Source organism: Spinacia oleracea, chromosome 6, assembly GCF_020520425.1.
Source record: "Spinacia oleracea cultivar Varoflay chromosome 6, BTI_SOV_V1, whole genome shotgun sequence".
Classification (NCBI taxonomy): Eukaryota; Viridiplantae; Streptophyta; class Magnoliopsida; order Caryophyllales; family Amaranthaceae; genus Spinacia; species Spinacia oleracea.
In genome coordinates this window covers 119,385,687-119,398,725 of record NC_079492.1, presented here as the reverse complement: position 1 = coordinate 119,398,725, position 13,039 = coordinate 119,385,687, and the positions used below count along the sequence as shown (strand labels likewise).

Sequence of the window (13,039 nt, the reverse complement as noted above, 5' to 3'; positions counted from 1 at the left end):
ACAAAAAAGAAAACAAATATTTATTATATTATAATAAATTAGAATATTAAAATTCAAAAATGATAAAGGTCGCAACATGCGACCTTTAAGCCGTGTCACAATGATGACATGACATGCTTATGTGTCATGAGTTAAAAAGGTAGGAAAATCTTAATATTCTAATTTGTTTCCTTATTCATATCGACTACCTTATTACATATCGACTACCTTATTACATATTTTCATAGTAGAAATATTGCATTGATAGCAAAAATATTATGATGACGCGTAGTCTACGTGGCGCCTATATGTACCAATTAAACTGCAACACGTAAGATTGCGGCAACTAAATGTTGTCGCAACTTGCGACCTTTATCATCGTCCATTAAAATTTCCTACGTTTTTGTAACATGTATAATACTTCGTAGGTTATACTTCATCCGATTTTATTTACATGACACAATTGAGTTTTTGACATTAGTCGCACAAACTTCTTTGACTTCCTTTGTGATTTATACATAAGAAAAAAAACATAGTCGTGCGAGTCTTATTAGATTCGTTTCAATATATTTTTTAAAATATCAACTTTTTATATATTTTTTTATCTCTAATAGAAGATATTAATGTTTGAAATCGTGTATTGGCTAGCGTGCCTAAATAATTACGTCATTTAAAAAAGAACTAAGGAAGTATACGTTAAATATTTTAGTTTCCAATTACGTTCATGACACATAAGCATGTCATGTCATCATTGTGAGTTTGTGACAAGACCTACCCCTCTTATTTCGATATTACAACGCCTACCCCTCTTTATCAGAAAGCTAATTTTAGCACAACACTTTATTGATTTTGGCATACATATGAGCATAGTTGATTTTTTAAAATCGTTTCGCTTACTACTAGTTCCCCCGATTATAACTTACATCTTTAATCAATCCTTGTATGGTCTTCTACTAACATGTTACGAGTATATTGCTACACCGTTGTACATTACCCCTAGTATACATATTTTTTTTTTGGGTGCAAATGAGCCACGTACAAGGGCAATAATAAATTATAAACGGGAGAGGAGATTCGAACCTGATACCTATTATACATTACTCCCAGCTAGTATACATTATAGAAGTACGATTTATCATGTGAAATTATAGGTATTATTACAGATCGAGTACGGAGTATAATTTTGCATCCGTTGATATAATGAGTATTTTTCTATGCTCCCTTATTCATGGATGCTCGCAAGAGTCTTAACACTTGCTTATTTCAGCCGTGACAAGAAGACTACTAACTTTTATTGGCAAGCTGACCAGGTCACGAAGGTATATAACCAAAATCACATTGTAAGCATGTCATTGGTATTGCTGATATGTGGCAAGATGATTATTAATTTTTCTTAACGACTCTAATGGAAGAAACTTACTGAATTAAATAGCAGAAAAATAAGGATAGTGATTTAATTTGGCACATTTTATGTGAGAGCACAATTTTGTTAGTCATAGTTGGACATGTGCTTAGACATGTGTGAGGTGGAGAGTGATATCAATATTTACATTGATGACCAATACCTTATAAGCAACCATTGTGTGTGCTTTAATTTGGAGCAATTTAATTAAAAGATAACGTTTGAGACTTGGAAAGCGTTTTAATTACCCAATTATTTACTTTTTGAATTTATTTAAATTTTCAATAAATTATTCTAGTTGTAAATTAAATTTTCAAAAATTAGATAAAAATAAGGTGAATATATACCAATTTTTTATACATTTGACATGTTTTTATATAAAAACTTCAATCATATAAATTTAGCAATCCATAAAAATCAAAATTGACTAAAATCTTAGTAAAATTTGCTCCATATACCACAAGGATGAGACAGCTAGTCTCGTATAAAACTTGGGGTTTATCCCTAAAATGAAACAATAGGTAATTAAAAAAAAAAAGGCAGTGTTGGGGAGTAGTAACGAGTGGGCGTGTGGGTCAGAAATCAGTCTCAAAATGAGGAGTCTGACTTAAGTCAGACATACAAAGACAAAACTCAACCAACAAAAAGTGTGCGAGAGAATCGTGTGCCTTCCTCTCTCGTTACTATAATTTGTTTTCCACCCCCTCTCTTTTTCTTTTAATTTGCATCCATCCCCTTCCATTATTCAACCGTTCTTTCATTTTCTCTCTCTTCTCTCTCTCTTTCTCATCCCATCAAATTAATGGGTGAAGAAAACATGAATACTAATAATAATCATACTAGTAACAACTTCAAAGTGGTAAACTCGAACTCAACTTATATGTCTTCCCCTGTTCTAGACCTTTGTCTTTCTACCACCACCACCAATACAAAAAACCAGGATCAAGACTGTGAAGTTACCAAAATGGGGTTTCAGATTTGGTCTTCTACTTCTTCTTCTATTGTCAATCCACATTTGGAAGGGTTGAAAGGGCAAAATTGTCCAGAAAATGATGTGGGGGTGGTTAGTAAAGTAAGTAGACCACCTTCTTCAAAGCTTTGTTCCAGAGGACATTGGAGGCCTGCTGAAGATGCTAAACTTAAACAACTTGTTCTTCAGTTTGGCCCTCAAAACTGGAATGTCATTGCTGAGAAACTTGATGCCAGATCAGGTATATATTTTCCTTTATTTAATTAACCAATCTATGACGGTACCTTTCTTTTGAATTAGTTGTTGCATTACTAGTTCAAATTACACTTTTAACGTGACAATTAATCCTGGACAGAGAGAGAGTACATATCAATTGATTTATAAATACTTTATTTATGAGTTCTCTTTATATCGCTTTTAAACAACTCTTTTCATCATTTTGTTTTGCTACATTGTTGAAATAAGATTACTCATTTGACTAATGGTTAAACTTTTGAGTTTGTTTGTACCAAAAAGAAATCATTAATTATGTTTCTTGAAGATGGGGGTGTGATTATTTATTTTAGTTTTATTAAAATCTGTTAAAAATTATTAATTTTCATTAATTTTGGAACAAGATTAATTTGTTGGGGTCCGGCCAGTAGCAGTTTGTTAGTTACCTCATTTGAAGATTACCGATACTAAAATTGGTTACTAAAAACGACAGCAGTTTTCCTTCCTTGTAAAAAACATGCAATATTTTCAAATATTTTTTTTTAAAAAATAAAATAATTAATGCGACAATTAAATCCGGATAGAGGGTCCATATCGTATGTTATTTGATGTAAAAGCCGTGAAAATTGCAGGAAAGAGTTGCAGATTAAGGTGGTTTAATCAACTTGATCCAAAGATAAATAGAAAACAGTTCACAGAGGAAGAAGAAGAACGACTAAAAAATGCACAAAGAATGTACGGTAACAAATGGGCAATCATAGCGAGGTTGTTCCCTGGCCGAACAGACAATGCAGTTAAGAACCATTGGCATGTAATGGAGGCGAGGGCGGAGAGAGAAAAATCGAATTTGTTTACGACTCGGAAAAGAAGCCATAACAAAATGATACTACAACTTCATGATGATCATGGCCGTAACGATAATGTAACGGCCATTATCATGAAAAAGAGTAAGATTACAGGAAGTGACTCTACTAGTAGTACTGTTTCTAGCACAATGTTTAATAATAGTACGACGACTAAAAATGTGGATCATGAATCGGGTACATCAACTTGTACTGAGCTTTCACTCTCGACAAACTCGGTCCAGGTCCCGGGCGGGTACATGCCGGGACCCGGGATCAGTTACAACCCGGTTGTTTATCAGCAACAACAACAACAACCCTGCAAGTCTGACCATGAAAAGGGTACTTTTTCCTAACTTCTTTGTCTTTCTTTTTTACATTATTATTTAAGGTTTCTTTTTCTCTTAAGAGGTATCCTAAGTTTTAGTTTACGTTACTATTTTGAAAAAAATACTTCAATGAACTCTATTTTTAAATATGTTGTTACATAAAGAAATGATCCCTACATCCTCAGATTTGGTTAAATATAAAGTATAAATTTAGTTTTCTTCATTTATGTATTTATAATTGTACGGTAAGTACTATATGACTTGTTCTTATCCGTTAAACAAAATATTACTCCGTAGTTAGACATAAAAGTAAAGAACTTACCGTGCCTACTCGTTCAAATCGTGTTTTGCATAAACCTAAGCTTTATTACCTCTCAAAACTGAATTAATTAAAAAAACACAGAAAACCACCTATATTTTTCCTTTTAAAGCATTTAACTTTGAATAATGGACCGTTTTAGAAAATGGATTGAATCTAGTCAAAATTATTTCAGGAAATGTTTCTTTTTTTTTTCACAATTTTTTTTTTAAAAAAGTTTGAAGATCTACTTATAACTTATTAGTCGTTGGCTAAAAGTAACAAGTACTACATGCAATGCATGGTCGTCCGGAAGTTGCCGGCATAGCGCAGAGTATAACGTTACTTACTTGATTGTCATATCATGCGTTATGTATTTGTCACTTTCTCTCTCTTTTTGTATGAAAATTATTGAGAATAATGCTTTCTATGCTTGTTGTGTGACTTGTGTCAACCTTCCTAGTACTTTCTTAGACATAAATACGTAGTACAAATCAATAATGATATTTTGACTAATTTTGCACAAACAATCTATAGATTAAATGATATATTCGGGTCAGTTTTTAGTAGTGTGTTTACACACTATGATTTCTTAGATATTCCTTGCACGAGGAGATTTATGTAAAATGCATGTCTTTTGTAAATACGGTTAAAAAGTAAAAAATATTTTTCTTAACTAATTTTGCATAAAGAATTTGTAGATGATGATATAATAAGGTCGGCATTTAAAGATATTATTATAATCTGACATTTTAGGTATTCCTTGCACAACGAGATTTTATATAAAATGTCTTTGTAATTACAGTTAAAAAATAAATATATAAGTTTTTTTTTCTTAACTAATTTTGCACAAAGAATCTATCGATGATAGAATAGGGTTGGTGTTTAACGATATTATTATAAGTTTTGACATTTTATATATTCCTTGCTCGAGGAGGTTTATGTAAAATGTCTTTTGTAAATACCATTAAAAATAACTCATCTTTTTCTTAACTAATTTTGCATAAAGAATCTATAGATGATATAATAGGGTCAGTGTTTAATGACATTATAAGTTTTTGATATTTTACATATTCCTTACACGAGGAGATTTATGTAAGGATAACCTTACCGTTAGAAAATAATTCATCTTTTCTTTTAACTTGTTTTATAGAAAGAATCAATGCACGATATTTTAAGGGTTTGCTTTTAACGATATCTTATGTATTGACATTTTAGACGTTCCTTCATTTCACGAGGATGGTTTATGAAAAACATATTTTTTACTTAATCGCCGGCCGTTAGAAAAAAAAATCACCTTTACTTTTAAATAATTTTAATTTGAAGAAATAATCTATATGGACGGTATTTTTGGGATGGCTTTTATATAGTGGTATTTTACGTTTAAGACATTTTAGATATTTCTTTCGCGAGGATATATGGTTTACGTAAAGCATATTATATACTTACAATTACTAAATAAATCTATCTTTTCCTTTAACTTATTTAGAAGAATCTGTAGATGATGTTTTAGGATCGGTTAAATATTTAATGATATCTTAAGTATGTTATGACATTTTAGATATACCTTCCACGAGAAGGGTTTATATTTGTAAATTTACTTTGTACTTATCGTCAAAATACAAATGATCTTCTCTTTTAAACTAATTTTGTAGAAAGAATCTGTAAACAATGTTTTAGGGTCGACATTTTACATTATGATATTCTAGGTATATAAATTCTACCTAGCTAATATTCTAAATACTTCGTCTATATATTTTATTTTAGAAAGGAAAAGTAAACAGAAAAGCTAATATTATATATTTGGTAATGTAGGAACAGTTGAGGAAAGCATGTGGAAATCAGCAAGAAAAGGAAATTACTTTAATGTCCTTGCCAAACAACAGATGGAGATGTTTAAGAATAGGCTTGAAATTTGTGGACAATCGGATTCGAACTCGGATGCTTCAGGAAGTGGTGACTCAGTGGTTAACAGTGGATACTCTCCTAGTCCAAGTGCAAGTGAAAAACTAAACAATGTTCCTTTTTATAATTTTTTGGGGTTAAAATCCATTTAATTGGTTTGCTCCAATTTTTTTTTTGTAATTTTAAGTATGGAAATTAAGCATATAGAAAGTGGGAGAAACTTCTGTAGTTGTTTTAAATGAATTAAAATTAAAATGTATGTTAAGACATATAAATGAAAAGGAAATATAGATGTAAAAAGGGGCAACTCTCAATCTTTTGGTCCGTAGAAAGTAGGTAATATATAACATTTTAAAAAATATCTTTATTTTTTATCTTATTATATATATAAAAAAAGTATGTATTACACCTAAATTAATTAATAGATATATTAGGTTGACTGTATTTCATGATAACAATGACTTATCAATATGAAAAATTCCATGAAATACATAAATATTTTACGTAGTCAATCTCATGCAAAATTTCTTAATCATACGGTGTAGTACCTAACATAATCGTATCTTAGTATATTTTACTAACGTACCATGGACAATTTATTTGGAATGTTAATTATTTTCTGTACTATTTTTATATACAATAATATTATAGCACTACATTACTAATGTACATAATTAATCCTTTAATCCTTTATACAATCTCATGATACATTCTCACGCATTTATGCAATGGAATTATGAATATCTTTGCATATAAGAAAAATAAGACCTGTGCGATGCTTGGCTTAGAAATTTTAACTGTAAGTGCGACGTTAAATTATTTATGGAAAAATATATAAATCGATTTGACATCTAAAACAATTAGGTGTTAGTTATACTTTTTTTTTGAAGGTGAGGTGTTAGTCATACTTTTCTATTGGCTACTTTAATTTTTATATTAACGTTTTAAGAAACATGTAGTTATCCCGCTATTTATTAACGTACGGGAAACACATCAATAAGATATGAAAATTGTCACCAAATAAATTCACTAATATCTAAAATCTTATGACTTTACGAGTGCAGAGTATTCTCAATTCCGTGATATTATTATCTTCAATATCTCCATATATAAAATATTTTATATCACAATTAAAATAATAAAATAGGTGAAGCGTGTTGAATGTACATTTGTCTGTCTCCACCCTGTTAGACGTACGGTAATATATAAGTAGTGGTTCAACGAGTGATGACATTTGGAGAGATAAAATTGTATTCTTCGTGGTGATGTGGTATGCAGGTTTTCTTTGGTTTTGCATTTTAGCAAACATAATTTCTTTCTTTCATAAATACTCCTCAAAGTATAATCAATTATTTATTTATTATTTTGACCACATATAATAAGTGAGTTGAACAAAGAAAAATGGAGGTTGGGTGCGTTCTCTTCAACATATTTGAAATAAATTTTTCGAATTTATCTGAACTTATCTAAACTTACTGGACTTGGAATTGATTAAATCTAATGAAATTTATGGATTTGATCAATACCTGATTTCAAGAGAATTAATAAACTTGAGATTGGGAGAGTACTTAAAATGGGTACGGGTAACACAATAAAAAAAATGAGATAGTATTTGAACTTAATATCGGATCTGAAATGGGTTGAGTTGAACATGTATAGTTGGGGTACATCGGTTCAATTTATCTCGGTTCAGGTTTTTAATGATAGGTTCCTACAATATGGATAAATCAGTAGCGGGATGAAATGGGTAGAGGGTTGTACTTCAGGTCAGTTGAATTCGATTCCAAATTATAAAATCACAATTTTTAATACATTTATAAATTCTAATATTTGAGGCCTTAATTAGGGGGACAAAGGAAATAACTAACTTTTTAAAGTGTTAAGAATTTAAGATTAATAGCGGGATTAACGGGTTATGGGTTATAAACGATTCGAATTAAACGGGTTACGGGCTGTAAACGGTTTGGATTAAGCGGGATAAGAGTTAAAACAATTGGTATTGTAAACGGGTTTTCCTCGGGTTTAAACTGTTTGGATTGAAACGGATTGGGTCACTAACGACTTTCAGATGCATTCTGTTCGAGTTGAAATGGATCGGGTTGTTGCGGAGCAGGTTTGTTATCGAGTTTCAGATCTTAATCGGGTTAATATTTTTTGGTCGGTTCGGGTTGAATATAATCGGATCGGGTATTGTGTTCCAACTCCCGGGTTATTAATTGTTTGGTTTCTAAACGATCGTACCAACGCAACGGGTTCAAAAGTCTAGCTTGAGAATTGACATCTCTCATAATACAGGATGATAACTGATTTTTATACCTATCATGAAACTATAGGTGGTGCGTGAAAAGGAATAAAAAAAGTCTACGTATTTTTCTATGTTTCTTTTCTAAATTAATTTAACTTTGCACTTAAAGTTAAAATATATAAAACATGCATCGCACGGGTCCTATATTAGTAACTATACTAAAAGAGAATCCCCTAAAACGACATCTAACACATGTCGCTCTATGGTTAAAAGTTTTTCCGCTCTTTTTTTTTCTTCCTTAATTAAATAGAATAATAATTATATATTTTGTTCAACTAACACATGTCGCGCTCACGTTAAAAAAAATTCCGCTCCTTTTCCTCCCATAATTAAAGAAATCAACTTCGTAATTTTGGTATTTTATTAAAATACTATCTTATTTAGTATGCCATAAGATTAACTTAGGAATAATGTATCCTATTAATTTATTACTCTTATAATATACAAGATCGTCATACATCTATAATATATTTTTTTATATATGGAGATCTCCATGAGAATATTGACATGGTTAATATTTAGATATTATAGGGAAAGTAAACAGAATAATTATGCATGTACTTTAATAAATTTATGTACTAATTTTCTGAATAGATATATAAAAGTACATGCATATGAGTTATATCTTCGATAATAAATTATACATGTACTTTATAATGTATTGTATTATTGATTAAAGTACATAGTGTAAGGATAAAATAATACAATATTACATGCATAAACCGTAGCATAAACCTAAGTTTATGTATAAAATTGTCACTCTAACAGAATAATAGGAAACTATACGTAAGAATTTAAATATTATGAATATTAGGCTATGTGCATAAGACTCTAATATTATGTCAAACTAGAACAATTATATAGAGTAATTTTATTAGAAGAGGGGAATTATTAGAGCTTAAGTTTTTCAATAACTAAACAGTTTGTAATATAATATACTCGTCAATCCGTGCAAAGATTGGGTTCTATAGCCAAAAATTACGGTATCACAAACTCATCATCATTACCATTATTTTAAAATGTTATTTTACTAAATTTGTTATCCTACAATCAATTTCTCAATAGTTGCACGGGTAATTGCTCTAATTACAATTAGTAATATAGAATTTCTACAACAAAAATATTAAGCTCTCACAAATTTCTATTTATCTATATCTACACAGTAAATTATAAATGGAGGCCCAAACTGAGTAATTATGTATATTTTATTATTGCACCGATTACGTTATTTTATTATCCCTAAGTAAGGTCCAGTTTTCCCTTGAATAAGGACTCTTTTGTCCTTCGTCGGTCGTTATCTTTGAGTAAGGTTACTTTTCTCATTCGACAATATAACTTTTCCCCTTGAATGGTAAGGTCACTTTTATCCATAATTAGGATAGCTGTTATCCTTAATTAGTGAAGTAAGATAGGTATAATGGGGATAAACTTTTACAAAAGAAGAAATAAAGAAAAAAGTGGGAAGAATTTTAAGGAACGGATTTAAACGAAAGATAGAGAAGAAAATTAGTGCATTCTCTTAATAATAATAGCAATGTTATCCAACATTAATAAATATTAAGTATTGATATAAAAATTGTTTGTCTACTGGAAGGAAATATTTTCTTAATACAAGATTGAAACCTTAACATTTTAACATAGTTATATAACGAAAATAATCTAACAATAATGTTGTCTAATTTAAAATAATTCTATTATCAAAATAATTGTGTCAGAAAAAATCCATAATATTTAAGAGTTAAACTATATTTAAGAGTGCTTGATCAAAATCCAATAAGACTCACTATGTACGCTTTAGTTTTTTTGAACTTTTAAATAAAAAATTGGCAGGTTAGATATGTATTAATATGGACTATATGGTTACTCGAGCAAGTAACGTGGGTGGAGAAGTGAGTAAGGATCCTTGCATTATGCAGGTATGAGGTAGGTGGTAGGTGGGTGGAGCTAGAGAGTGGTATATGTGGGGTTTGAGGTTTTAAGGGATAAGGTTTAAAAAAAATGCTAAATAGAAATAAAGTAAAAGCGTAATCAACCAAAAAAAAATATGGGATGAAAATAAAATAGTGTAACAAAAAACTGGAGGAAGTATTTTCTTCTCTTATATAATTCATTCCCTTATATATTTGTAATTATTCCATATAATAAAAAAAAATATATGTAGTATTTTTTTATAGTAGTATTTGTAATTAAACGCAAAAAAAAAATTCCAGAAATATCTCGAAGAAAAATCAAAGACTAAAAATTAGCAAATTTTCAGAAATTGGGATTAGTCAATATGAAACAAAGAAATTTCAATAAATCACACATTACGCGAATTGATTTTAATCTGATTCAACATTTCACGCCACATTTCTTCTTCCTACAGTTAACAACACGTGGGTGTAGGCGAGCATAGCATCTAAAACATTAAAACAGAGTTGATCCAAAAATTATACAGAAAGATACTTTTTGTAGGCCATAGTTATACAACAGGAAATGCTAATGACAGAAGTCAGCTGAACAAAGATAACATCAAAAGCTCATTTGCATTGGTAAACAACATATTATGAGTTTCAATTTCGTCCAAATTGTTTAAATATAACTACTTCAACAGATTATGCAAGTGTGTACAACGAATTATCTGTTTCAACTATGACATTTTGGTCACTAATGAAAGCACTAATTAGTAATTACCACATGATCATGCATCAGTCAAGTTTGGGATTGAGAGAATCCAAGTCAAACAAAATTTAGAAGCAACGTACATCAAGGCCAAGGCATACAATAACAATTGATAACCAAATACATAATGTACATATGCTCATGACTTCATGGAATTGAACCAAAATGACTGAGTCAAAGCTCAACAGTTACTATACTCATTGCAAGACAATAAGAAGAGGATTGCAAAAGGACTATATACACAATAGATAATCTCAATGCCAATCACCATAGAAAGCTTGCTAAAACGAAAAAGCATCAAGCAGTCAATCAATTCCGAGATACTTACTTGCGGCATATCATCATCTTCTCTTGGTTGAATTTCCTAGCCAGGGCCATCAGAGAAGGCTCAATCCACCACGAAGCCTCAGAACCATATTGGATAAATCATCCCCAATAATCATAACTCCAGTGGCAGCAACCTATCAATTCAAACAACCAAATTCAAAGAATCAACACACAAATGCAATCAAAATTCAAACACAATGGCATAAAACAACCAAATTCAAAAAATTAACACAAAAATGCAGTCAAAATTCAAACACAATGGCATTAAAAAAACCAAATTCAAAGAATCAACACAAAAATGTAATCAAAATTCAAACACATTGGCATTAAACAACCAAATTCAAATAATTAACACAAAAATACAGGTTGGTAATATATCACTTTTACGGGATTATAACACAGCTCAGTTAATGTTAGCAAATCCCGGTATTCCCTTGATCAACTACAACTATCAATAATAGTAATGAAATTGAGTGATTTACCTGAGAGAGAAAGATCGTGATTTTGTAACTCGATTTCTTCGCCAAATCTTAATCATCAATCAATGGAGCTGGAACAAAATTAAACCCCCCAAATCTTAAAAATTTGAAATCCAAAGATTTAAGAAATAAGAAAATTTGAATGATTTACCTCAGAGAGAGGGATGTAGCGTGATTCTGAACTCGTTTTTCCTATTTCTACCCCATATAATATAGATAATTTTTCGATAATTGGATCCCGCAATTCACCAATTAGATCTCGATTTTTTTTTTGTATGGATTTTTTCGAGCATGTTGATTTTGTAGAAGATGAATAAGATTGAAGGGGGGGATCTGATGGAGGAGAGTGTTGACAGTCAGCCTTTGATCGTTCATGCTTTTATGTATGCAAGTTCTCAGAATTTCCAGCAAGCAAGCAAGGATTTTCTCTCTTTCATTTCATTGTTTGTTGTGTTCTAAAATGAGCTCTTACATGCCCTTAAATAGGCAGCGCACTACTGCCACAAAGTTGGAGGCATTCACCCTACCAACCCTACCTTACAGCTGTCCCATATCAACTTAGAAAACAGCAAAACAATCATTTCCATAATTGGCAAGAAAACAAAAAACAAGTAGAGAGTTTTTTTGGATAAAAACTACATGAGCTGAAATATTGTAGTGGGCTTGCTTTAGTGGGCTGGACCATGATTTCTTTCTTCTCTTCTTAACACTCCCCCTCAAGCTGAGAGTGAGGTAGGAGAGAACACTCCCAGCTTGGAAAGAAGGTGCTTGTGTTGATGAGAGCTGAGCAGCTTGGTGAAGACATCAGTTAGTTGTTGTGTAGTGGAAACATATGCAGGTGAGATGACACCATCTGTGGTCTTATCCCTGATGAAATGATAGTCAATGTCCACATGTTTTGTTCTCTCATGATGGACTGGATTTGCAGCAATGGCTAGAGCAGCTTGATTATCACAGAAGATTAGAGTAGTGCCAAGGTTAGGAAGTCCAAGATCTTTCAACAGTTGCTTCAACCACATAACTTCACAAACAGTGATAGCCATGGATCTGTATTCTGCTTCAGCAGATGATCTAAACACTACAGATTGTCTCTTGGACTTCCATGAGATAGGAGAATGACCAAGGAGAACACAGAATCCAGAGGTGGATCTTCTAGTTGATGGGCATCCAGCCCAATCACTGTCACAGTATGCAGTAAGAGTTGCTACAGATTTGTTAGCCAAGAGAATTCCTTTGTCAGGAGAAGAAGAGAGATATCTAAGCACTCTTTTTGCTGCCTGGAGATGAACAGATGTAGGAGAGTGCATGAATTTTCTTAGAACATGCACT

General features: G+C 31.2%; 1 protein-coding gene across 1 annotated transcript; it reads left to right on the top strand.

Moving 5' to 3' along the window:
* Positions 1-2,036: 2,036 nt before the first annotated feature.
* On the top strand, positions 2,037-6,166 carry LOC110804149 (transcription factor MYB15). Its single transcript, XM_022009715.2, has 3 exons — positions 2,037-2,592; positions 3,197-3,748; positions 5,849-6,166. The coding sequence occupies exons 1-3, from the start codon at positions 2,184-2,186 to the stop codon at positions 6,088-6,090; spliced, it is 1,203 nt and encodes a 400-aa protein (XP_021865407.2). The 5' UTR covers positions 2,037-2,183; the 3' UTR covers positions 6,091-6,166.
* Positions 6,167-13,039: the final 6,873 nt, after the last annotated feature.